Raw genomic sequence first — 27,702 nt, 5'->3', positions numbered from 1 at the left:
GGTTTTGATACACATAAGGAGGAGTGTGCTGCTCAAGAGCTAAAGTGATGATGCTATTGACTGGGAGAATGGTTCCAAGAATGAAGAGTTGACAATTTAGAAGCCAAAAGACAAGGAATGTTCATGCTTATGGAATGATTTCAAATGCTTTTTTTTTTTTAAAGATGCTAGAATGATACTCTATAACAATGTTAACAGCCATTTTATGAAAAACTTAAGCTGGTAGTTTGGGGCATTTTTTTGCAAAGGAGCCAATTATAGCTAGGTGTATAGAAATAATTAAGGAGAAGCCCAACTGTTAATGCTCCTGGCAGTTGCTAAAATCGCGGTCCTCGTTGTGGATGTTGTTGGCTTTGCAGTGCATCATGCATCTGGAAGACAGACTACAGGAGATGTACCTGAAAAGTAAAATGCTCTCAGAGTACCTCCGGGGACACACACGTGTGCACGTGAAAGAACTGAGCGTGGTGCTGGGGTGAGTTCCGTGAAATGCTGACCTTTCTCCCGAGGGTACTGGCTGTAGTCGGGCAAACACTCATGCATGCACACACACAGGACTTAGTGGCCTGTGTCATTCTACACCTACGACATCAGTTCTCCCTGTGCCCAGGGTCAGTGTGCCTGTGCCACTCCCCAGTGAGTTGCAGGCTATAGGCCGGAGAAGCATTTGATCTCTCTCTGACTCTTTGTCTCTAGTGACACGGTAACGATGCAAAAGCTCTCAGGAGAAGTGGCAGCTTGTCTCAAGGCGGAGGAGGTGGGAGGCCCTTGCTGTGGATGGGCTCATCCCACCCAAGAGATGTGCTCATTACTAAGAGAACACACCATCTCTGAGGGCATTTGTCACACTTTGTCTACAAAAAGGTCCTGACTCACTCCATTTTCCTCTCCAACACTGAAATAATAAAGAAGACGATGCCTACTGTGAGGAATTTTCCCTCATGTCCCTGATGATGATTCTGCTAACTTGGAATAAAAGAACACTGTGTCTGTAATGTCAACCTTTACATTTTCTGCTAAGCCTGATAAAGCTTTGTTTTATTTAGTTAGCTTTGTTTTGCTTTTTGGATGAGTTGTTTGTTTTCGATGAGGATATCACTATGTAGTCTCAGCTGGCTTTAAATTCAGAATCCTCTGGTTTTGGCCTCTCCACTGTTAGGATTACAAGCATGGGCCACCATGCCCGCCTCTCAAAGTATTATACAATATTATTATTATTACTGCTACTACTACTAAATGTATTTTTTCTTGTGTATGTGTGTGCAGTTGCACGCATACCACACGCATGCAGACGCACTTGGAAGCCAGAGAGGTCTATCTAGCCCCCTGAAGCTGGACTTACAGGCAGTTGTAAGCTGCCAGAACATGAGTCCCAGAGATAAAACTCAGGTCATCAGCCTTGACAGCAAGCGCCTTTCCCAGCCGAGCCACCTTGCTGTCCCTATTTTACATTTTTACTAGTTTTAAAAGATGAGCCAGACTAGAAGCTGATGCCTAGAAGTAATCCTTTCTTATGAAATGATGCGATGTTAAAGAACTGTCCTTGACTTTCTCAACACTCAGGATTGAATCCAACGACCTGCCTCTGCTGACCGCGATTGCCAGTACCCATTCCCCTTATGTGGCGCAAATCCTCTTGTAACTGACTCCAGGACAGTTCTCATTGGAAACTCAACCGGAAAGGAGGAAGCGCTCAGTGATGGCCAAGGCATGAGAACGTGGAGCAGTAGGTCACCTGGCATGCCTGTTGCTTAGTGGCTGTTCCATTGGGAGGCTTGTGTTTACTCAATACCATGGCAATTTGTGATTGGTCCAGAACACTGAGCCTTTGTTTCCCAGGAAACAAAAAAAAGTGACCTTTGTGGTGGGAGAGAACTACAGTCAAACCAAGCAGCCACCCGGCACTGTTGGGCAGAATGTTGAGGGCTGACTTTGGAGTAGGCGGCAACCCGTGTATAGAGCATTCCGGCTGGAAAGTGTTTCCTGTTTAAGCATGAGGGAGCATGCAGTGGTGCTCTAAGGACAAGCTGTGGCTTCTAGGTCAGAGCTCTCTTCGTGAGCACTGACCTGAAGAAAGCCACGTTGTACCACTGTCAGCTCCGTGGCTGTCGCAGAGCATGAGGAAAGGGATTGCCTGGTGTGAAGAGGGTGCTTTGGAGGCCCACAGCCGTCTCCTCGCAGAGCTTACTGTGGTTCCAGCGCAGCCACAGGCAGGTCTGAGAGGGATTGCTGGTACAGTAAGCCCAAGATGAGTGCAGCACCCCGCCCATCAGGTACTGTGGACAGCTTTGGCAGGTGTGCGCTGAGACTGGGTGCTCATCTCTGGCTTTCGTGTTTGTAGCCTTCTCCAGAAAGACCTTTTACCAAAGTTGTTTCCATGAGCTCAGGCAAGCGTCTGTGGCTGTGCTCTCCAGCCCAGGTCTCCTTCCTCCTGGCCATCCCTGCAGATAACTGTCCATGCTGGGGAGGGAACCCTGCCGCTGCTCTGACAGAGAAAGCAGGTAGCTGGGACATTGAGAAGCGATCCGTGTGCAATCTCAGCTTTTACACCATCAGCTCTGCACTTTTTATCCCTTTAATACTCTCTGAAAAGCATCTTTCCAGAAATTAACTTGACCATTTATCAAAGTTATCAAAGAGAAGAACTGTAAAAGTCCAATTGGTCATTAAGCCTAAGGAACCTTAGTTTACTGACCATAAAATAGTCTGTGTTAAAAGACTTTAAAAACAAAAAACAAAATCTGGTGTTTAAAAGACAGCAGCCAGTCAAGTACATGAACCCCTGTCAGCCCCTCAGCTTCCAGCCTGTCTCTAGGCCTGAGAATGGGGCAAAGCTTCGAGGGGCTCAAGCGACTTCATAGTTTATATCTGGAAAAACCCTGATCATGTGACATGCTTATCCCTGTTCATTACAGTTGAGACTCTGCTCCCCATGCTACTGAGGACAAATGCCGACTTTAGTCATGTGTGTGGGCTCACTCTTACTTTCTGTGATAAGTGAAAGTAGATGGTGCTTCAAGGCACTTAAGATCTTTCATTTGCATTTTATGTGTTTCACAAAATTGAAGTGTCCCATTCCTTTAAATATCTTTCCACTTTCTACTACCTGACATTTATGTGCTGGTTTCAGTTTCCTGGCTCCATGATGTCATCATTTGCCAGGGAGCCCCACCTGTGGCTCAGCTTTCTGGGCACTTGTTTTTCCTTGGTGTGAATGAGCTGTCAGAGCAGATGTCAGAGCCTTCCATCCTGCCAGCACAGACCTCTCCCCTTCTTTCTCCTGGCTTCTCTCATATGCTTGTGAAGTCTGCCTCACCATCTTCTGAGGTTTGGGAGAAAATAACTCAATACGAAGTCGGTTCGGTTCTCGTGTAGCTGTAGTAATATGTTGACAGCCCAACAGGAGTTGAGCTGTGAACCGGTTGGTTCTCGGCCTCGTGCATAAAAACTTAGCCCAGCCCTTCGAAGCCTGAAAAAAAATCAAATCTGCCTCTTAATCTGATGTTTCAAGTTTCAGAAGAACAGCTGGTGGGAAACTGACAGGTCACATGGGTCCTCTCGGGGCCCCACCCTCACTTGTTGTTACAGAGAAAGACATGGCTGCTCTTCTTCTGGCTCCTAAGTTGTGAGATGGGTGTCCACATTTTCTTTGTCTTAAATCCAGCCTCTTCTCGGAAGCAAAAAACAAGCAAAACATCTCACAGACGTGTGTTGAACCCACATCTTCTACTGACGGCTCCATTTGTCATAGCCGAAGTCCAAAAAGGGGTCTCACCTTCTCTGAGGCCCAACTCAAGGGAAAATTAAAACATTTTAATGTTTAATAAAGAAATCTACCTCAGCTGACAGGATTCCACCTACGCTAGGGTTTCTTCAGCTCTTACGTCTTACCTGTTGAATGTCACTTTGGCAGCACCCTGCTTGTTTGATGAAGCAGGCTACCGAGGCACGACAGAGCAAAGTGTGTATGTGTTCCTGTGATGACCTCTTTCTTAGCATGTTTCAGTTTTATATTTGATAAGTTGATAAGTGATATGAATGTATAGGTAATTGCGTATGTTCTAAAAACATGACAATGAAAATCTAAAATGTAGCTTCCATACTTGTGCATAATCCCAAAGCTTCCTATTTTATCAGTGTTAAGTAGCTTTTGTACAGCTTCATCCCATCTTCCAGAAGGGAAAAAGTCACGCATCTTCTCACACCTCATGGAGCTGCCGTTTACACACCACAACTTTTTAACTTACTGTATTTTTCAGAATTAACTTTTTTGGAGGGAGGAAAATCCCCACTTGCTAAACTGTCTGGGCTCTTAATATGGGGTCTTTGGATTTTATAAACTGGCCTGTAGCTTTTTAGGTTTTTCATTAGTTGGATGTACATAAAGAATAGAAAACAACCCTCAGATTCTGGTAAATGTTTGGATTTGTCCACTGATGCACACTAGGGTATAAGTTCACTCATACTTTCATCATTAAATCGCAAAGATCCACAACTTCCTTGAGTTAATGTGAAACCTTTGTTTTTATTGTGCTTGGTGGAGAAGACATTTTAATACAATTTTTGCCTAAATCAAGCAGCCCACTTTGAATGTTAATTTTTTAAAATGCTAAAATTTTATGAACACCTGGAACATGCATTTGCATTATGTTTAAATTTCAGTGTTTTAAAAAGGAGGAAATTCTGGGATGTGTTATTGTTGATCTCATTAAGAGAAATTGATAGGACTGTTAAATCAGTTGAATGGATACCAATGTCAACGTGTGGGAATTTTTTCTTAAAACAACATTCATGTATTATTTTGATCCATTTTTCTGTGACACTTGGTGCAATAAACTTTTTGAATTTACCTTGCACATCTGCCTGGTGCCGCATGATTTATTTGCTGCATTTAGTCAGATAGGGAGTCTTTCAGTGACGTGGGTGAGCTGAGGTCATTATAGAAGGCAGTAGTTTGGAAGCACAGGGAGATTTTGCTGAGCACCCTGCTCGGTGAGAACACTGGCCCCAGCACACTGTCGGGATTTGGGCCAGGGCTGTCAGAAGACATGCCCTGGCACCTGTGGAAATGAATGCCCAGAGCCTTGGCTATGTGCCCTTTAATTGCCCTACCTGACATTCACAGAGTGATAAACCTGTCTTTAATGATCTAAGCTGAGAGTCTGTGGTTTCTACCTGACGTTAGCGTGTGGTGAATTTTCTAGGAATGTAACTGTTGTCTGCCCTGGGGTCTTGGATTTACTTTGCAAGGATTTTTAAAACATGGTCACTTGATCTTTACCCAGAACTGATGGCCTTTTGGGAATTTCATCATCAACAGTTGTGGCTCTTGTAATTTCAGGTCACCAGTGCAGTATATGCCTGCCAGGGGCAGGTGTACCCCTGCCTGTGTGAGGTGCTATGCATACACATAGCCATCTCTGCAGCGCTTTAAACCAAAGCTCATGGTCCAAGGTTTGCACGTTTCAGTAGTCTATCCAGGGGCCATGGAGATGGCTCAACAGGTGCTGACTGAGTTAGAGCCCCAGAACCCCCATGGTGATGGAACGACAGAACTCCCCCCTCAGGACCAGCAAGCAACTTCCTCCCATGCTGATGGAGGGATTCTTGCCACAGCTTGACAGCTCCATGGCACATGTTCAGTGTGATGACACCCATGCAAGTGTGTGCCACTTAGCTACCTGATCAGCTGGTTTTGTGACAGGAAAAAGAAACTTCTCTCTCTTCTCTCACTCCCCCTCCCCCCTTTCTCTAAGTCCTGAAGTCAGTAGCTGAGCGCTTCCTCTCACACAGGGCCAATTCCAGGACAACGGGGTCTGGACTACAGGGGGCCTTCCCCTTTGCAGCTGAGCCTAGGGCACCAGCCCTCTTGGCCACGGCGTCTTTTTCTTCAGTGTCCTGCTTCTCGGGTTTCTCAGCCTCCATCTACCTTTCAAGCTGGAAAAGAGAACAGAGTACCCAGCCTCTGCTTATAAGTACTCTTGAAGCCACTTTAACTCATGCCATTTGAAAAGGACTTGCACACACGGTGCCTCCGCTCTCTGTCACATGACCTTTCTTAATCCTCAACAACTGGGTTAGATGGATACTGTGGTGGTGAAGTTCGTGGGTCAAGTTGGCCATACAACTCTGATATTTGCTCAAATACCAATATAGGTCATGCTTAGAGTACTTTTTCAAAGGTGAGAGTATATTTAAATCAGTAGATTGAGTAAAGGAGATTATCTGCCACAAGTAGGAGGGCCTTATTCGATCAGTTGAAGGCTTAGACTTCAAAAGACAGATTCTTTTCTCACCCCTCCTACCCTGGGCATGCTCAACCTCATACCCTGGGAAAAGGTGATTCTATATCCAGACGGCCTTCAGATCCAAACCCCAGCCTGCCAGCCAGCCCTATAGATGATGGGTTTTCTGGCTCCTACAGTCACACAGGCCAGTTCTTTATAATGAACACTGCTGTGTCTCTTCTCCAAGTGGGACATAGGTCCCCTGACTGATACAGGTACTGAAGAGATCAGTCCAGTAGAACTAGTTAAAATGGAGTTGGGTAGGAACAGAAATTGTAATGCCAGTTTATAGGAAATAATCTCTTCTGTCTCTCTCTCTCTCATACACACACCCCTTTCCTGACAATCCACTGTGTGCTCCCTGCTGACCTAGAACTAGCTGTGCAGACCATTGAACTCGTGACTGTCGTCCTCCCTCTGACCTCCCAAGTGCTTGGATTACAAGCATGAGTCACCAGGCCAGGCTGTTGTCTTTCACATAATAAATAGCACAATCAACCCAGTACTGGGGAAGGGGCCTAAGAAAGATGGGATCTCGCCATGTAGCCAAAGCTGACCTCAGTTTCCTGGGCTCAAGTGATTCTCCCGGCTCAGCCTCCTGAGAAGTTGAGACTGTGGCCCTCTCTGCGGTACCCAGCCTCCTCCCACTCCAGTATGCAGCCATACTGAAGCCCTCACACTCTCCTGAAGGCAGCTGTTGACTTTGTCCTCCCAGGCTCCTGCTCCCTCTGTGCAACCAATTCCCCTTCTGCTCTATCTCCAAATTCAATTCATGGTCAAGTCCTCTGGCACCATAGTACTCAAGGTTCACAGACCATCAACAACCATCAGTGTTGTCTGGGAACTGGACAAAAATGCAGAATGGTGACCCTGCTGCAGACCTACTGCCTCATAACCCGCACCTGAGTTCAGTCACCCTGCGGTTGCCGTGCACGTTACCAGCTGAGAACCCATTCTTGAGCTCAAAGGCTGTGGCAGAAAGAACGCATCAAGCAGAAGAAATGATTTTTTTTTGAAGGAATACAGAAGCCACTGAGGTTATGTTGGAATTCAGAGGGCCTTGAGAACACTGGCAAGCCAAGAATGAAGTAGAAATGGGTGCTGTTAAGGGTTCCATGCCGTAAATTTTAAAGCATTTAGGTCACTACTACTTACTGAAAAGAAAAGAAAAAAAATCAAGATGGAAGAATAACAAAGAAAACTTGAGAGCTGTTTGTAACGTTTAAGAAGAAAAAAATTTAACAGGAAAAACACATTTGCCCAATTGAATTCCAAAAAATGTTTGTTAGTGCATTCTAGGTAAATGTGTACAAGGATGCTTCATACTGCTGAGCACCTGAAATTGAACTTTTTACAAGTAGTTAAGCTCTCAAGTTTGTAAGTAGAGAAATACATCCAGTGGCACAAGTAATCAAACATCCCCTTCCCAGCCCTGCCCAGATGAAAACGTGTGTAACACTGACACGGACAGTTTCTTGTTTCTAGGTGGCTCTTGGTACAGCTTTGATTCTTACAGAATGGGAGCTACGGCAGCATAGCAGCACCTGCTGTAATTTCATCACTCTGGAGATGAAAGCGGGAGAATCGGGAGTTCAGGGTCATCTTCAACTATGCAGTGAGTTTGCAGTCAGCTTGGGCTGTGTGACAGTTTGTCTTAAAACAAAGAATGGGAGGCATGGCAGCCCCTCGGCCTCTCTACAACACTCACGGCTGCCAGCGCTCACTGTTGCGTGAGAGGAAGGCACAGTGTGGATGCTATCACGTGTTGTGGTCATTATTGGCTTTTGAATATGAAACAACGGTTGCTTAGAGTTACATCTATGAAGAGGGGTTACACAAGAGGAGATGGGAGTTTTCTCAAATGTCTACAACTCAGATCCTCGAAAAGACAGATGTGGATAATAATCTATTCTAATCTATTCTGAAATTTTAGGAGAAAGCCTGCCTGATGAAAAGTGTATTTTGAAATATATGTGTGTATATATATATATATATATATATATATATATATACAACATATCACACGCACACACCTATATATATATTTAAGAAGAGACATCAGTGTGCTCCCTGAGGCTGAGTTAAACCCAAATCTGGTGGTACACATGTCAGGGTTTCTTATGATAGCACACAACCTGAGTGAGCCCTACATAGAGACAGCAGACTAACCCACCTGGAGGAAACTCTAGGAAACTCTTTCTTAGAGTCTTCAAAGATATGGGTGCCACAAAAGAGGAAGACTGAGACACAGATGCAGGGAAACTAAGCAGATAACCAAATATGATGTATGACTCTAGCATAAGACTTGGATCAGTAAGATTTGATTATGAAGTGTAGACCTAAGTCTTAAAACTGAAACCATGGTATATGAGAGAACATCTTTGTTCTTAGGAAATGCACCCTGAGGTGTCTAGAAATAAAGGGGCATTGTGTTTGCAAATGCCTTCAAATAGTGCACGGGGTGGCTGCGAATACATACATTCAGAGTGAGGAAGAAAATACAGCAAAGCAAGTCAAATTAATTGATGGATCTGGGTGAAGATCCATAGGAGATCTTTGTGCTATTCTCACAAAATTTCCTCTAAAATTTAAATCATTTAAAAGTAAAAGAAAAAATCTTTTAAGCAAGAAAATTTTTAATGGAAAACAAAAAGGCCTCATTTAGATTTAGTGGATGATAGGCATCTGAAACAAATGTGTGCTCTTACACAAACCATGCTCAATGATATAACAAAACCAGCTCTTCTTTACACAAACATCGCTCGTTACCCCAGTCATTGCCTTCCCAGAGGTCAGCCCACAGGGGGAGGTTAGCACAAGGTGCTCCGGGGGCCAGGACTTTCCCAAGAGGACAAACAAATTCACCTCCCTCCCAGAATGCTCCAAAGGGGAGATGGTAACAGTTAAACATGTTAAGTACTGTGCTAGTGAGTTCTGAAGATGCTTCAAGGAAACAAGATGACACCCTGTGTACAGAACAGAAATCTGAACATATGTGAGCTATTCTGTTTTTCTTTCTGTCGTAGAAACTTTCTGTTAGACTCCATACTAAAAAAGACTGGACAATGACAAAGTGCACTGTGCTGTGGGATTATGGAGAAGGCCAACACGGGAGACTGGTTTGTACACAGACTTCTGAAAGGTCTATGGAACGTATGCTTACAGGTCTTTCAATTGATTCTCATGTTTGCTTTGCAAAAGTGTTAGGGAAGTACCTCATGTCCCCATCTTATTTATTCTTAAAAGCCCACGTAAGGAAAGTACACAGCTAATAAGATTCTATAGGGAAGTCAGGAGAGTGAGCTGGTGTGTTCTGAGTGTTCTGAGCATGTGCGGAGTTGGCAGGGGAGTTACATGCTTGCTTCCATCGTACAGACTGTTTTCTCAGCTTGTGGAAATTAGGGCCTGACCATTCTCTTCAGGTCAAACTGCGATGGACAAACACATGGATAAACATCTAGGCACAGGACCACACACCCTCCTGTTTTCTTACGCTATAAAATGAGACTCACACCCAGCTCCCTAACTCAGTGGACGCTTCGAGGGGAAATCTAATCTGGATTACAATCTGGTTTGATCAGTAGGAGGGAACTACGAAACTGTTGGAAGCAAATGGTGCTCTCTTGTCTACAGAGTTGCTTTTCCAGGGATGACGTAGGCTGCGAGCGCGCGTACCTTCTCCTCCTTCCTGGGCAGCCGGGGCAGCTTGGAGGACAGGGTGGCCCTCTGCTTACTCTGCTTCACAAGAATGGCCGTTCTGCAGTGCCTCTGAGAGATGTGTTCGAAATCACTTATGGTCCAGGCAAGAAAACCACGACTGTGTTGTCCTTGCTGGTCCAGGACAGAAGGCTTCGGTTGCCTGCAAAACGAACACGTTATTTGGATCAAATGGAAAGGTCTGGAAGCAGCTGCCAGTCCTCAGTGGGTGAGATTCATTTGTTTCTCACTACTTGAGGAAATTTCTGGCCACAGAACCAAGGGGATCTGAAAACCTGGCCTGTCTACCTCCCACTGAGTAGGGCTCCAGCTATTTCCCTATTCTGCGGCTCCAGATACCCAGCTGCTGGACATTCCTGCCCTAGGACACCTGACAGAAGCCATGACCACTCCCATCTCCCCCACTGTCCCTGGAGCCCAGTCACAACCCACTTGTGGAAGGTACTGGGATGCAGAAGGAAGCCAAGCCTTAGTGAGATTGTTGGGTGGGTAACTGCTGGTTTTAACGTTTCACCGATATTAGGAAAGTGCAGCTTTCTAATTCCAAAGTTCAGCTTTAAATGAAGAAATCTGCCCACGGCTTTGGACCAGGTTTACAGTATCAGCCTTGAATTCTTCCTGTGGCGCAGACTTCAGATCGATCAGGAGCCTGTCGGTTCTCTCTATCACAGTCATACTTTTGTGCCAGTGGCTCATCCTGCTTGACAGGCTGGTCATGTAGCTTGTGGGTTCACAGCTGGGTAGATTACTAATGGCTCCTCACCCCCAGCATCCCATGTAACACCTTCCAGCACTTGACACCTAGCCAGCAGGGAGGGAGCGCTGGCTCAGTGACAGCCTGTTTTCTCTGTCCTGCAACCATACTACATGGCTATCTTCAGAAACAGGGTCTTATCTCTTTCTGGTGGACAACCCAGAACACTGGCCTGTGGCCTGTACAATTTTGTGTGCCTCTGGGACACCCCTGCCACACACCCGGGAACAATGCAGAAGGAGGTAGCCCATACCTTGGTCTCTGTAGTTTCTGCTGAGAAACTACAGTTCAGTTTCATGTCACCTTCTTCCTTTAGCTCTTTTCCATATTGTATCTTTTTCTTTGTCATTCAAGCTTGACCTGGCATGTATAGCTACAGATCTGTTTACCATTCTGGGTTCTGCTGAGCTTTCTGAAGGTTCGCTCAACATTTGGCAGTGGCAATACTGATGTCCAGTGAGGATTCCAACTGTATGTGTGTGTCCTCTGAAGTTTCTGCTCGGTGAGTTCATTGGTCAGCCAGTGAGGCCAGAGGGTTCCTTAAACGCCTTCAGTCACTGGGGATTCTGGTCTTTTCATGTGCTTAGGGCCAGCTCCATGTCCAGCAGGCAGGTTAAGTGCAAGCCAGCCTTCATTTACACTTTGCATAGTGCTTCAAGATCAGCCAAAGGGAGAACCCAGATGTTTTCAGGCCTTCTTGATGCATACAGGGTCCACCATGGGCATGAGGCCTTGTAGAGTCCAGAGATGTACTGACACTTCTCACACACCCTCTTTGCACAGCTCATCCTCTGCTCTTTTAAGATTTTTAGTCAGCTGCTGTCTGCCCCAACTTGTTACTGATAGCCGTGATATTGGATAACTGCTGCTAATTTATTTTTGACAAATGCCCATGAAACAGTGCTGTTTATATCGCAAAATCAGCCCAGATAATTAAACATCCTGAGAAAAGAGCATTTCCTGAATTTTAAAACAGGCATTGATGTTTCTCTGTGTGTGGCTTCCCAAAGGTCTCCAAGCCAATGCTCTACCTTCTGGCGATTGGTAGGCAGCTGTTTCTGGTGGATATCTTAAGGTGGCTGGTTTTCAGTCTGCCCTGAAGTTAGGAAGTAAAGGAGGCAAGCAACTCAGCCTCACTCAGCCTCGGAGCACAGGCACTGCCATTCCTGTTAGGTGCGCAGAGAATGGCAGGGATGGTTCATTTTCTTTTTAACATTTATTTGTGTATGTATATGAGTGATCTTGTCTTCCTCTACAAAAGAGGACCTCAGATCCTATAACAGACAGTCGTGAGCCACCATGTGGTTGCTGGGAATAGAACTCAGGATCTCTGGAAGAACAACCAGTGTTCTAAATCACTGAGCCACTTCTCCAGCTCCCAGATGGTTCATTTTTTATGTTTTTGTAAAAGGTAATTTTTATGGGTTGATCTTGTTTGGTTGGGTGCTTTGTGTGTTTAAGGTTTTTGTTTTTTACTTTTTGTTAGTGTTATTTTTGTTTGATTTGTTTTGCACAAACATATTTTTGAAGGTTCTTTCTCTACCATTTTGAACTATCCCCCAAGCTGAATCCCTGTAAAACGAAACGGAGACTCACTTAAAGGAGGTTAATGGCTTCTTCTCTGCCCCACCCCACAGACTACACTTGGCCCTGAGCTCCCCTCACTGTGGTGGCTTTCAGCATCACCTTCCTGTGCTGGACTGATTCCTCTCCACAGCGTCTCCTCTGATATCCCAGCAGCACTGGGGGATGAGCCTCATCCTCCTCAGGGAATCCTGCGTTTCCAAATCTATTCTCTCCAGCAGTTCTAACTTCTCAGGTCATTTCACCTACATTTCTTTTTATAGATAGTTACTTCTTTGTGTGCCCATGTGTGCCGTGGTGCATGTGTGGAGGCCAAAGGACAGCTTGGAAAAGTCAGTTCCCTTCTGCTATGTGAGTCCCTGAGATTTATCTCAGGCATCAGCTTTGGCAGCAAAGTGTCTCACCTGATAAGCCATCTCTTCAGCTTCACTTATGTTCTTTTGAAATTACTATTTTGTTTAATTTTTCTGCCCTGTTCCCTTTGGCACTACCTTGAATGTTACCTAATTCTCTCCTTTTTTCTTTTTAAGACGTATTTTCGGTTAAAAATTTTGTGCATGAGTGTTTTATCTGTATGTGTATGCAGTGCCCGTAGAAACCAGAAGAGGGCATCAGATCCTCTGGAACTGGAGTCAGAGATGGTTGTGAGCCATCCTGTGGGTACTGAGTTTGGTTACCGGGGTCCTCTGCAAAAGCCTCAAATGCTCTTAACTGCTTTGCCGTCTTCCCAGTTATGTGGTGTGTGTGTGTGTGTGTGTGTGTGTGTGTGTGTGTGTGTGTGTGTGTTTCTGTCTGTGTGTGTGTCTCTGTGCCTGTGTGTCTATGTGTCCGTGTGCCTGTGTGTGCGTGTCTATGTCTCTGTGTGTGTCTGTATCTGTGTGTATACAAGCATGTGTGTAAGTGTGCACATGTGGTGGCAGGTCAGGGGATGACTTTTAGGAGTTGGTACTCTCCTTCTACATTTCAGGGGACTAAAATCAGGTTGGTAGGCTTCAGAGGTGAGCATCTCTTCCTGCCAAGCCATCTTGCTAGCCCTCAAATCTTTAAATTTTTAAATCAAGAGTTTATTGTCTAGAATTAAGCACAAAGTTCTCATTATGGAAATATATAGCCATACTGGGAGGCAGTCATTCCTCAGCGGGTCACAAGGCTTCCTGTCTGATTTTCCTATCCGCTTTTCCTATCTGATTCCTGTGGCAAGAACTGCCTCTCCACTTACAGGGTCCCCTTTTGCTTTCCCATGGGGCTTTGCAAAGGCAGTGAAGTACTGTTTCTCCTAGAAAGCATCTGTCCACGTCTACCCATAGCTATCTCCTCTTCTTTCACCTACAGAACACTGGACACCTATATGCCCATTACACCTGGATCTGTCATGAGGATGCTTCTGCCTCATGACATTAAGGAGGGAGCTGTTTCTTACTGTGACTGCCTGTGTCCCTCTGTATCTCTCCTCCCCCTTCTACTCTCCCCTTTTCCTCCCCCTACACTCCTCTCCTATCTCTCTCTCTGCCTCCTTCCTTCTCTCTTACTCCCTCCCTCTCCCTTCATTCCTCCTACTTCCATCACGTGTGTGTATTGAACAGGAGGTTCACGACTGTTATTTACATTCTCCACAGCTAAACCACAGCCCCAGTCTACTTCTTACACTTCTGTGTCTTAAATATCATCACATCTTCAGTGGTTTCTGCCATAGAACACATTTACAGTCTATTTTGTTTGCATCAGTAAAAATTCAAAAATAATTTATTTTTATAATCTGCAGTGAGAGAGCCTGTGATGCTGCAGAGAGTGACGGGTGGATGGTGGAACTGATCTTAAATTGACTGTTTCTTTCACTATTTCAATTATTTGTATTACACAACAATGTTTAAAATTTCCTCTACAACTGCTGGTTCGGAGATGACCAAATTTTTCCTAGCTGCCAGAGCATCAAGGAATGGGCTAGGAGAGAAAATAGGCTTCAGCACTCAGGAAAGACTGGCTGGCCTTTGCTTATGTAAATGTCTAAAACAGACAGGACACACTTGGGTTTTGTGTGGACACTTGTGTCAGAGAAAACACATCGGGTACTGAAGCCGGGCCTTGAGGTTGGGCTGCTCTCGTTCTAGGTGTCCAGCTCTTTGCGATGGGCTGGGACCACTGCGGACTCCTTGGCCTCTATGATTCAAGAGCTGAGTGACCTCTTGGCTTGTTAGTGAAATAGCTGGCTTGAACGAATGCTTTCAGGAGCTGGTTAAAAGAGTTGCTGAGTCTAGAGCACCGAGCGCCTAGCACCCACAGTGCCTGGAGCCACCATTTCTCTTCTGTCTGGTTGCACTGACCCACATCTTGTGAGTTCTGTCTGGTGAGCTAAAAATACTTCTAATAAGTGGTTAGATGGCTGCCTTTTGGATTCTGAGGTTAAACTTTAAAAGTGACAGTGTGAAGTTCCAGTGAGTCAGCTCCCACCTAATTCGCAGCACAGTCAGTTACTTCAGTTTCAAACAGAGAAGCTCCCCTTTGGGGCTTTGCATCCCCCGCACCCACAGGGAAGTGATGTAATTGTGTACGCATCTATTTCTAGCTTTTGCTGAGAACCCTAAAGACCTGTTCTCTCGAGTTGCTGGCTCTTTCAGTGGTAGCTTCCTCAAGGAGTCGTCAATGTTTGCTTTCTCTGCCTCTGGAAGTAACAGAAAGCCCCACTGGCAAGAGGGGAGTTTTGAGATGCACATGCAGAAACATTCTGGCAGGCCCTGTGTTATCTAAGGGGCAGGGCTTTCCCTCTAGTCGCACCTTGAAAGACTCATGGAGACCTTTATTTCCAAGGATTGTTTTGCATCTATGGTGCGGCCCACAGATAGCTTCAGATCTCTTCAGAGAAAGTTGTCAGATGAATTTCTTCAGATTTTCCTTTTCCAACCTAGCCTTCTGCATAGGTACATGTGGGCAGGGGTTACTGATGATGAACAGCAGCAAATGGTGTAAGCTTTCAGAGACTCTGGCTGCTAGAGAAGCTCCTCCCTCCCCTAGTGTGGGCCTAAGGCAGCCAGGCGTCACTACTCAGCCCTTCTTGGGAGTGCACACAAACAGGGGTCGGGGAGAGGGTAGGGTGGTGTTGAAAGGCAGGACAGGATGGCAGGATGTTCCAGATTAGTGCCACACATGCTGTAAGAAAGAGAGTTGAATTCAACTTTGCTTCTCTTAGTTGGCTTTCCATCCTGACCCACCACCCTGGAATCGTTTATGAATATGCTGTACACTGTTTCCTAAATATTTCATCTTTTCCCCCGGGAGGATACTTATTTGATAAGTATACTTTATATATATATATATATCCAGACAGACCAAAAGAGCAAACATATTTGACAGTTACTGGTAGAAAACCATTTAAATGCAAAGGAGTTATCCTAGGATAATTATTGCCCAGTGGAATAAGAAAAGGATTTATAGAAGGAAGCTATCCTCTTTTTTTTAAAGTGACTTTTTTTTATTTAGGGGTGTGTGCGTGTGTGTGTGTGTGTGTGTGTGTGTGTGTGTGTGTGCGCGCGCGCGTGTGGGTAATGTTGCCCTTGGAGGACAGAGCAGGGCACTAGAACTAGAGTTACTGGCACTTGTGGGCTTCCTGACATGGTGATTGGAGCTGTGTTCTGGTCCTCTGCAGGAAGAGTAAGAGCTCTTAACCTCCAGCCCCAAGAAGCTTTTCTTATTTTATTTTTTTTAATCTGTGCATGTTTTGCTTAAAAGTATGTATCTGTAGCACATGTACAGCCAGAAGAGGACACCAGATGCCCTGGAACTGGAGTTAAAGATCGTTTAAAGAGAACCCATACAGATGCTGACAACTGGACCCTGGTCCCTTCCAGGAGCTACAAATGCTCATCATTGCTGAGCCATATCCCCACCCCCATGCCAAGAAGCTGTGCTTACTAGGTAAAATCCTAAGTGGCTTATAGAATTCTCTAGAAGGCATGTGCCATACTTGTTTTATGTTTGGGCTTCGGAATGCTGGAAAAACCAAGGGTCTAGCTACTCAAAATAAGGCCAAAAAGTAACACTGAACCAAAAATTATGACAAAATGAGACAATTGGTGCCTCACGGACCCAGGAGCTGTTCACCTGTGTATTTGTGAAAAGGGTGACATGCATCTATACTGTGACCCTTGGGTGTAGTGACCTGCTTTCTCAGCAAGCTGTTCCCTCAGGTTTTGTTTTGTTGTTGTTTTTATTACAGTGTCAGCGATGTTTTCTTGTTACTGTCTTTAGCGAATAGATGCCTTAGCCAGATTTTACAGTATAAGCATACATCCAGTATGTGTTCAGGGGCTTGCCAGATGTCTGTGTCATAGACAAAGACACACACAGGGATACGAATAAGCATTTTTCTCAAACTGCTCTACCTAGAAACAAGTGAAATGGGCACTAAGGAGCTATGTGAGCATTAACTGTTCAAGGACAAGCATTCATGGTGAAGCATGGAAGACGTGTGTTTGTGTTAGTGTGTGTGCGTGTGGAGACCGGAGCTCCGTGTGGCATGTCTTCCTTAGTCGCGCTATGCCTTGCTCTTTCAGAGAGGGTCTCTGACTGAACTTGGAGACTAGCTGGCTACTGAACCCTTGGGGACCTGCTGGGTCTGACCCTTCTACTCTGGTTGCCTCTACCCACTGCCCTACCCTGTGCTTGGGTTCCAGGTGTGCACCGCCACACCTGGCTGTGTGAGGGTGCTGGACATCTGTACTCAGTTCAGTTACTGAGCCATCTTCTCAGCCTGGAAGATAATTTTTCACACTGGCTTGAATCTCTTATTCTTACTTAGAAGTTTGGTGGGGGTTCTTTTTTCCATCTCACATAAAGAAAATGTCTACAGTTTTCATATTATTAATAGTTCAAAAACAAATTTATGAAGTGGCTCATGTATGACAGAAATTATCTTGACAAGCTAGGTAGGGTAGAGATTATTTAAATTAAACAAAGTTGTGTGATTCCGTATAGCATGAAATCTATCCTGTTGAAAGGATAAAAATCAAGTTGTTTCCCCAAGGAAAGCATTTGAGAAAGTACAAGAGGGTTCCCTAAGTTGCCAGTCTGACTGCTGCAGACATCCGAATGCTACTTTCGAGAGACAGAAAGAGGAGATAGATGTACAGGTTTCATTTTCCCTGCTGGAATGAAGCACCCACTGAGAGATCGTTCGGGCCTGTGCATTACATGCACGCATGCTTCAGACCTGGTGCTGTGATCATTTGGGATTGATTTATTGCTTTTCTTTCCCAGGAAACATAACCACTTTATTTTAAAGGCTTTTAAAACATTCTACCACTAGACAGAATTAAAGAATTGAAACAAGAATACTTGCTGTGCCCTGAGTGAACGCATCTTCATTAATTTTCTAGATTGGCTTCCTTCCCTGAGCTCCATAATGTGACTAATGATGTCACCGCACATTGCTGGTTGGCCTTCTGGACTCCAGCTGGGCCTCCCCTACGCAGGCAATGCAATCCACCCCAACCAGTCCCCTAGCACCGAACAACAACATACTGCCGAAACTACCGTTGCCAAGAACTCGCTTCCGATGTGGAAATTCACAGAGGCGTTGATTGCTTCGCACTGTTTTGGAGTGACCATTGCATCAAACATTCTCATGCACACGGCCTCGGGAGCAGGTGTCCAAACACCTAATAGATTGTCTGGGTCCCCTATTAGGAAAGCAGTGTCACTCCTGACATTGGCACAGAAGACATCCAGCAGCTTCCGCCTGCTTCAGCAGCCCAGGCTTAATTATGCTGGTGTTTCCTGGGCATCCCTTGCTTCTTCGTGAGTGGCGAGGGAAGAAAGGAAAGGCACGTTTGCTGTAGCTGCCTGGCGCCAGTTTGGCACATGTTCCTCTTTCCAGAGTGGAAATCTGCACCTGTATTAACTGCAGTGAGAGGTGGTGCAATTTGTGTTTACTTGTTTGCGAAACTAGTGCACACACAATGGACAAAATGACGGTACCCCACTACACATCACTCAGTAGACAAAATGACAGCACCCTGATACACATCACTCAACTCAGCAAGCTTCAGTTGACAGCCAACCTCATTTCACCTCTCTCTAGATTACTAATTTCCACCCCCAGGACAGACACCCTATCTCTCTGGTATAAAATACATGACATTTTTTTCTTATCAGAACTCTATGGTCAGTGTTTCCTCAAAGCAATTAATAATTTGACCAGGTAATTACCATCCAAAAGTTTAGTTGCCTCCTAACTTTTAAACTCTCGCGGAATGTAGATTAGTTTCACACCTTTGACTGATAGACCTCTGACGCGTGTTATTAATTCTTAACTTCTCCTTTGTTAAAGAAACTGGGTTGTTTGTCCTATAGAGCTTCCATACTGCATTGCTGATACTCTCTTCCTATGCTGTTTGACATTTCCCAACGTTGTCTGATTTCTACATGTTGCTGGTGGGAGTTGGAGCCTGATCTGAGTTAGGCTGAGTTCTGAGGCAAGGCTGCTCTGTGAATCTCCTCGGGCTGCCACAGCAAAATGCTACAAGCTGGTGACTTAAACAACAGTAACATAGCTGTATCATTCCATGTGTCTCTCCGGGTCCTTCTTCTGAACCTATGTCCCAACAGCCTCTCATGTTTCCTTTTTTGGTTATTTTTGTTTTGTGGTGCTGGAACCTGAGCCTATAGCTTCATGCATGGCAGACAAGGGCTTAACCGCTGAGCAACACCCTAACCCGAATGTCTTCTTAAAATCTCATCGTTAGAGGTATATGGCTCCATGGGCCCTGTGCAAACATGAGGACCTGAGTTCAGGTGCCCAGCATGCACATAGAAGCAGCACATGCTTGTACATCTCTGCAGCCCCAGGGCTAGGAAGGGAGCGTGGAGACTGAGATCCCAACCAAAACAGTTTAGGTTCCAGGGAAACAACTTTTTAAAATCCCACATTCGGGTAGAGTTAGGGCTTTCAGTGCCATCATTTGAATGTCTACCTCCACACCCAGTCACATTCTGAGGCACGACGTTAGGTGTTTACTGTATAAATCTGGAAAGGAGGATGAGGAGGAGTGCGGCAATGGAGCACATGCTAAGCTTGCATGAGACTCGGGGTTCCATCACCATAAGAAGATACTCAGGGAGGGCCTAGTTTCTCCATCACAAGACACACACCTTAAGACGTACATGCAGTCTGACTGCCATGCTCTTGGTGGCCTCTGAGTACTAGTGCACAAATGCAGTAATTTGCTAGGCCTTACCCAGTGGTGGCATCTTCATTTCTGTTGGTTTTTTGGTATTCACTAGCTGGAAAACTTAGATCTCCTTTTTTTTTTTTTTTTTTTTTTTTTTTTTTTTTTTTTAAGGGATAATACTCTTTCCATCTTTTTTTTTTTTTTAAAGATATATTTCTTTATTATGTATACAGTGTTTTGCCTGCATGTATGCCTGCATGCCAGAAGAGGGCACCAGGTCTCATTATAGATGGTTGTGAGCCACCGTGTGGTTGCTGGGAATTGAACTCAGGACCTTTGGAAGAGCAGTCAGTGTTTTTAACCTCTGAAATTTCCTTTTTAAAAGTCACCTCATTTTCTCTGTGGTTATATGGTGGTGTGCTCTATATTACAAAAATGGAATTCATCTTGCATTATTTCCTCTGATTTTCTATTTTTAAAGTTGGTCCACTGGAATGTTCCAGTGGGGCCTCTATACTGTTTTGTTTGTTATGGTGTTCGGGATGGAAACAAGGCCTCCTGGTTGCTAGGCAAGTACTCTGTGGCTTCAAGTATGGCTTCATCTCTTCAAGTATGACTCCTCCAGTCCCTTGGGACTTCAGAGATTTTTTGTTGCTGTAATGGGATGGGGAGGTAATGGGTAAACATTTTCAGAGGTCAGGGGGAGCAACTTTGTAAAATCTGGTCTCTCCTTCCATCTTTATGTGGGCTCAGGGATCACACTGGGGTAATCAAGTTTATTAAAATCAATCGCTTTTACCTGCATTTTTACCTACACAGGGAGTTCAAGGCCAGCCTGAGCTACATATGTGATACAATCCCCAAAACAAAGTAATGTGAGCCCTAAGGGAGCTGACAGCTACTGAACTTGCCCTTGTGTCTAGGTCTTTACACTGGAGAGTGGGGGAGTATAAACATACACAATCCATTAACAGCGGTGTTTGTGCATGTGTGTACATACACACTCTCACACGTGATGAGCAATGTTTTAATACAATCCTGGATTTTCATCTCTTCGACCATCTGTAATGGCCCCCTCCTCCGAGAATGCTAGCTCTCATTCAAAACAGGAATGAGATCCTCACATTGGTTTTTATTTGCTCCAACCCAGAAATACAGCCACACTAGCACCACAATGAAAACACCATGATTCCCACCCACCTTTGCCATGCTCTGTTTGCTCCAAGAGTATAATCCACTAGAGATGATAAGACCACCTGGAAGTCCAGTCCAGACGCAAACTGCATCCCTTTGCAGGGCTTCAAATGCCTCCGAGAAATGGGGGGCACTTAGCTAGAACATATGAGGCCTGGGGTTGACCCCAGCACTGAAAGTACAACTCATTGGAATAATTCTTGCCTTTGGATTAAACCAGGAACTGGAAATATACTCAGGTTTAAATTTTTTTTATAAATAAAATGATTTATTTTGGAACATGAGCTGATATAACCATGGCCCCCAGCCATGGTGACTTCCTGTTTTTGTTCTTGATGGTGTCATGACCATATGTGACGAGGTGGACTGGAGGAGGAGGTGCACCTCGGTGTGTCTTACTGAACAGCTGCAAAGACTCGCTTAGCTTCTGGGAGAAATGTCTCCAAGGCCTCAGCTCCGCTCCGTGAGGCACACATTTGTTCAGCCACCCACCATACAACCCATCCTTGAATTTTAATGAGTTAGCCTTTAGGCTGCTAGACAGAAAACAAGCCATGTATTCTGCCTCAGCCTTGCCGGCTTCGCACACTGCCTCTGAGACTTAGAAATGAACTGTTTTTATTGTCAAATACATGAGAATTATGCTCAAGGAATTTCTCTGAACATGCAAACTGCCTCTGTAAATAGCAGCCCTTTGGACTCTAAATCTTGCTGCTGTCAAGGCTGACCCTACCTATCCTTCAGTTGTGGAAGCCTTATCTAGACTCCCTGATTGCTGACCAAGGCCAAACTTTCAGCTGTGAGCTTCGCTCCCACTGTGCCTTTAAGTCCCATCATAACTGATACTGAACTGTTAGGTTTTTAAATGTCTGAACCAGCTCCAAATACACTATCTGTCCACAAATACTGGTTGACTCGATATTCCTAATGCTGCATGCTGCCATCAGCTGTGGTGTCATGTCATCTGTGTCTGCTCCCCTGCCCATAACTGGTCCCCTGCTAGGTGATAAGCTCCTCAAAGGCAAAATTCATCTCATTACCTTGGTACTCTGTGTGTTCATATTCAGGATGGAATAAAAAAAAGCAGAAGTGATGCTGGACAAAATTGAATCTGGATTATAGTGGATGAACACAAGATGCTGTTGATGATCATACATGCATAAGAGCTGACATTTAAAGACAAGGTGCTGAATGCCATACAAACTCTTACCTAATATTCCTCTCTCGCTTTTGCTTCCTTGGGCTCTGTAAACAGTTGAGTATATATTTTATTATTTTCCTTTGAAAGCTGTTCACCGTTTATGCCAGCTGGAGTTTATTTGACTGGAGGCTGTGAGGAGTAGCTGTAATATAAAATTTACTAAAAGATTCTACCCCATGGCTCCCAGTTCAGTTTTTCTTGGATCCTCTGTTAAGGCAGAGGATCTTATCTTAGAACAAGTAGAAAAGCTTGTTCATGTGAGCACAGGGTCTCCAGGCTTCAGCCTCCAGCGGGTCTTTGGTAGAAGACAGCAGTGGCCCTCTGGCTGGATGCAGTCTGTTTAGTAGCTCTCTCTGAGGTTCCTTGAAGCCCCCTCCTTACTTCAGCTTGTCTGTACTATCATCTGTCCTTGACAGGACAGAGTCTTCACCTACTGTTGCATTGTACCCTTAAGAATTATTAAAAGACTGGGTTTGTGGGAGTTTGATGACAATGACCCCCTAGGCTCAAAGGGAGTGCCATCATTGAAAGGACTAGGATCTGTAGCCTTTTTAGGGGAGTAAGTGTGGCAGCCTTGGGGAAGTATGTCACTGGGAGTGGGCTTTGAGGCTTCAGGAGCTCAAGCCAGGCCTGGTGGGTCTCTGTCTCTTTCTCCTGCCTGCCCTTCCAGATACTCTTGGCTATCTCTTCAGCACCATGGCTGCCTGTATACCACCATGCTTCCCACCATGACAGTGATGGACTAACCCTCTGAACTGTAAGCAAGGCCCAATTAAAGGTTTTCCTTTATAAGAGTTGCCATGGTCATGGTGTCTCTTCACAGCAACAAGAAAAACCTAACTAAGACAAAGGAATTTTCTGTGTATCCATTTTACCACCCAACTTAAAAAATTATATGTTCATAAACACAAGAAGACTTCATGGAGAATGCCAAGGCCATCTGACCAATCAATCACCACCTCACACATGTACCAGCACACTGGCTTGTTTCAGTTTGAGAATGAGGGCACTTCCTTCTGTCCAAGGCCACTGTACCTGCATTCTTGAATCTTCAAATGCATTCCTCCCTCTCTGACTGAATCGATCTATAGCCTACATCGTTGATGAAGCACCTCACATCACAACTACTGTGGTCCTTCAGCTGCCTCTGGTTGTGATTTTCATGTTCTTCTCTCTCTCACCCAGAACTTTCAAAAACAACAGTGTATGTGTGTTTATTCCACTTACCTGCCGTCCCCACCCACAACCTTCTCTTTGTGCTTCTGTCCCTCCAGATCTTTCTTTACCCCATTGTTCTATTCTTGCTTAGACCATTTCCAAGTTCTTTTCTACTTTTTTCAAAGTCTAGTTTTGGTCTCCCAGATTTCTGTTTCTGTATTGTTTTTGTTTGTTTGGTTTGGTTTGGTTTTTCAACACAGGGTTTCTCTGAATAGCCTTGGCTGACATGGAACTCACTTTATTGAGCAGGTTGGCCTGAAACTTGTAGAGATCTGCCTGCCTCTGCCTCCCGAGTGCTGGGATTAAAGGTGTGCATTACTACCACTGGCTTTGATGTCTCCTTTTTGTAAATCAGAGTTTTAATTCCCTACAAACATGCTTTCTTTTTTCTCTGATCTCATTGCATATTTTCTCTAGGAAAAGCACAGAGTTTCATACCACCTGGATCCACCGTGATGCTTCAGATTCACCTGGCTTCATCATCTCATCCCTCCCTCCAGTGAAGCAGATGCTCTTGTACTCAGGCTGAGTTGATACACTGTCCTGTCATTCAAGCTAGACTTAGGGTTTTCATTGCTTCACCTTTGCCTTTGTTTTCCACATCCAATACTGAACACTTGCTGATTTTGTTATCTTTTCTTGTTGCTTTAAATTTATTTTGTTTTTGTGTATATATGTGTACCTACCTACTTGTCTGTAGTGTACCACATGTAGCATATGTGGAGGCCAAAAAGAGGTGTTGGATTCCTAGAACTAGAGACAGAGGCAGTTGTAGGCCACCCAGTGTTGATGAATCTAAGAATATCTAAAACAACCATAGCCTTGGCATGTTTCTGTCTTTGCAAACTTGGATGGGTGATAACAAAATGAGAACCTGAGCATTTTGTCCTAATTAGTTTTAACTGTCAACTCAACCTTGAGTTACCTGAGAAAGGAGTCTGTCTTAATTGAGGGATTGTGAAGATCAGGATGGCCTGTGGGCTTATCTGTAGAGGACTGTCTTGATTGTTAATTGATCTAAAAGGGCCCTCTCCACCATGGGCTATACCATTTCCTGCATAGGTAGTCCTGTGCTGTCTAAGAAAGCCATCTAAGTATGGATATGAGTGAGCCGTCAAGGACCAACACCTTCCCGGTAGCTGCTCCCTGCCTGACTTCCTTTAATGAGACCTGGGAATGTAAGCCAAGAAATTCTTCCCCTGAATTGCTTTTGCTCAGTGCTTGTAACAGCAACAGAAATTAGACTACCCCCATACCATACCCTCCCTTCCTCCCTTACTCTCTTCCCTTCCTCCCTCCCTCCCTCCCTCCCTCTTTCTGTCTCTTTCTCTCTCTGTGTGTCTCTCTGTCTCTCTCAGCTCTTCTCTGTCATAATCTGTTTGACTGACTAACATTTTAGGTCAACTGTTTATTTGTAGATTGCTGTCTATGCTTTGATTGCCAGGAATCATTTTGTAAGGTGCAGCAGCTGCTTCCTGGGCAGTCCTGAAAATGCTCTAAGTGCAACAGCTCTGCTGTCTGGGATGCTGAAGAAGGGTGTAGATGACAGGGTAGGGAACACTTAGCCCCTCTTTCTTAACAACTAGAACAGACAGACAGGTTTAACTCCCACTGTCTGTCTAACCAGGAATTGGCAAAGAAAGACCATTTCATGTTATGAAATGAGCTGGATTTTTCCTCATTTAGACAACCACTAAATAGACTAGTAAGTTTTCTTCTTAAAAGGAACTCATCCTAATCCTTAGCTGCCTTTGTTTTTCTTCAAAGTCAGCTGCATCTTGCTCTTTTGCTCTAAATGCTCTTTAAGGGGGATAGATTCATTTATTCCTTTATTCAACGATCACACATATCCATCCTGCACTTATTCCTTGGGGCACTCCCTGGGATTGCAAGTAAATCATCAGTCATATATATGACAGCTCCTATCTGTCTCTTCTGGTTTGGGAAGATGGAGGCTATGGCTGTCTCTTGAGTCCTGAGGCCTAGCAGGTACCTTCTGCATACTCAGCGTGTGGCTATTTGTTTTTTATTCTAAAGTTTTGTTTTAAAATTATTACATTTAAGTGTGTGTTTAGTGTGTGTGTAAATATGTATGTGTGAATACATGACATGGCTCATGTGTGGAGATCAGGGAACAACAGGGGAAGGTAGTTTTCTCTATCCGCTATGTGGGTCCCAGGGATTAAAGTCAATTCCTGAGGGATGGATGATGTCCTCCAAAAGTGGTAACTTGACCAGCTGTCAGCGTGCTGCCTGGATATTTCCATCTCTACCCATAGAGCTGGACTGCTCTCATGCTGACTGGACAAACTTCTGTCAGCAGTGGACAGCAGTCAATGGGGAGACTCGCTGAGAACACGAAGTGCTGAGAACAGGGGGCCCAGAGCCCAGCCCTGAAAGACACTTCTATTCCACGTTAACCCCCTCACCACTACCAAGGGCTCATGGAATGTCACAGAAGGGGAGGCCGAAAGAATGTAAGCTGGAGAATGGTGGGCACTCTCTTCTGGACATGCTGTGGCCGTCGCAATCATGAACCCACAGCTGCTGTAGTTATCTACACAGGTCCTGCACTAGCCAGCATAGATGGGGGAGGGGGTGATCTCCAGGCCCTACCCCTCACCGAGGAGCTACTAAGCAGTTGACAGTCACTGGAGGAGGGAGAATAATTCCTTTATTAATAGTGTTCCCACTGGTAGGATTCCCTCCTACAGTGGATGGTCCCATATCCATGCACATATGAGCAGCACTTGACTTAGTGAGTTAAAAAAAAAAGACATAGGTTGAAAGGGGCTGTGTTGGAGTAAATACAGGAGGAGAGGGAGGGTGAAAATTCAGAGTTGATGTGATCATATTTCATTGTACACATGTATGAAATTCTCAAAAAGAAAGAACAAAATGTTTAAAAGAAACAAATCATTGTATAAGAAAAAACAGGGCCCAAGCTAGTGGAAGCTGGACAGGCTGAAGGCTGGTAGGCGCCACTGTGAGAAACAAATGTACAATGGAGGGGGGTGTTTGGAACAGCGGAGCAGAGGGAGCAGAGCATACGCTGTGGAGAGAAGGAACTGCTCCTTGATGCCACTGAGGGCCATGTGTGTTTGTCTGTGGTCCTGATGCAGCCAGGGGCCAGGTTGATGTCTGTGGCCCTTGTTACCACCTAACTCCACGCAAATTTCCTTAGTCTATGCTGTGGCCGGAAGCCATGTTGATGCGCCTGGGCTGCGCTGCCCCAGGGGTCATATTGCCATGAGTGGCCTGAGCAACCACCTGGGGCCATGGTGCTATCTAGGTCTGCGCTGCCGCCAGGGGCCATGCCTGGGTCCAAGGCCCTACTGTATCTGTGTGGTTGTCTGTGGCCAGGGTTACCATCTAACGCCATGTTGATGCCTGTGGGCTGCGCTGCCTGCTGGAACCACGTCAGTGCCTGTGGGCTGCCCTGCCCCCGCGGCCCATGCAGATGCCTGTGGTCTGGGCTGCAGCATGGGGCCATACTCATGTGAGCGGCCTGCTCTGCCACCTGAGGCCATGTGGAGGTCCATGGTCCAGGCTGCCTCCGAGGGTCCTGTCTGGGTCCATGTTCCTGCTGCAGCTGGAGGCCATGTTTGTGGTCTGTGCTGTCTCCAGGAAGCAAGATGAGGTCCTTGATCCGACTGTAAAGAGCAAGGAAGCTGCTTTGGCGGTGACATCAATAACTTTAGATGCACAGTTGAGAGAGAGGGTCATGTGACGACCCTCACCTCCTCCCACCCCCAAGTAAGTGACAGCCTGAAAAGAAAGCCATCAAAGAGGACTCTTAAAAACTGTGGTAAGGATGCTGAAGTTCTGGCAGGGGTACGGGTGGAGAAGGACTCAGTTTTCTTTAGGGGTTTGACCGTGCTCCAGTGAGTATAAGGACAAGACAAACTGGACTTGGTTTTGTTGTTGTTGTTGTGGGGGAGGCCACAAGGGATGAGGAGCACACATGGAAGAACTGGGAAGTGAGTATGATCCTGGGGTAGAATGTGAAATTTCTAAAAATTCAATAAAAATGTTATTTTGCAAAAGAAAAGAAAAAAGAAAAGATAAAGTGACAGAATTTTGCCACTTTCTGCTTCTGAATTCTTTTCAGTGCTCCAGACACTGACAGACTTAAAAATAGAAAGCTGTCAAAATTTATGGATGTTTTGAGGAAAATAACGCCATGAAACAAGCACACATTTATCTACCAATACATTTTTAAATAGTGGCTGTCATTAAGTCTGCTAGCTTAACAACTGGTTTTGGCAGGATTTCTTACGAATAACAGGCACTTTTCTCCACGGCACCCAGCTAATACTAAATAAAGGAACAGCATACACCTGTCTGAAGAAACAGACAGCCTTCCTTATTCAGGTCTGAGAATGTTTCCTTGGCACCAAAAGTGCTGGTTTTAGCTGGAAATTTTCTTCAGTGTAGGAGTCCCAATGATTACAATTCTAACTATTGCTGTTTTCCCATACTATAATTAATTATTATTTTTGCCAAGCGAAATATTTGTACATGTAAAGATAGTGTTTTTCATTTTTTTTTTACAAAGGAATTTAAATACAGAATGTATCTAAG

General features: G+C 45.0%; 2 protein-coding genes across 9 annotated transcripts in view; one reads left to right on the top strand and one right to left on the bottom strand.

The window, feature by feature from the left end:
* The window catches only part of Fnip2 (folliculin interacting protein 2), a 106,073-nt gene extending 101,217 nt beyond the window's left edge, over nucleotides 1-4,856 (top strand). For 4 of the 8 annotated variants that reach the window (XM_021653595.2, XM_021653600.2, XM_021653596.2 and 1 more), the window contains 2 exons: nucleotides 360-475; nucleotides 697-1,555. In XM_021653595.2, coding sequence (XP_021509270.1) covers nucleotides 360-475; nucleotides 697-871 — 291 coding nt within the window. In that variant the 3' untranslated portion in view covers nucleotides 872-1,555. The other 4 variants (XM_021653601.2, XM_021653597.2, XM_021653599.2 and 1 more) reach the window with 2 other exon arrangements.
* A 5,007-nt stretch (nucleotides 4,857-9,863) lies between these two features.
* Nucleotides 9,864-27,702, bottom strand: part of Spmip2 (sperm microtubule inner protein 2) — an 84,834-nt gene continuing 66,995 nt past the window's right edge. The window contains exon 5 of the mRNA XM_021653603.2: nucleotides 9,864-10,146. Within this exon, the coding sequence (XP_021509278.1) occupies nucleotides 9,915-10,146 (232 nt within the window). The 3' untranslated portion in view covers nucleotides 9,864-9,914. The remainder of the gene's footprint in view (nucleotides 10,147-27,702) is intronic.

The sequence above is a fragment of the Meriones unguiculatus genome, chromosome 2 (genome assembly GCF_030254825.1).
Source record: "Meriones unguiculatus strain TT.TT164.6M chromosome 2, Bangor_MerUng_6.1, whole genome shotgun sequence".
NCBI classification, from domain to species: domain Eukaryota; kingdom Metazoa; phylum Chordata; class Mammalia; order Rodentia; family Muridae; genus Meriones; species Meriones unguiculatus.
Note: the sequence above shows the minus strand (reverse complement) of the source record. Positions and strands in the feature narration are given on the sequence as shown.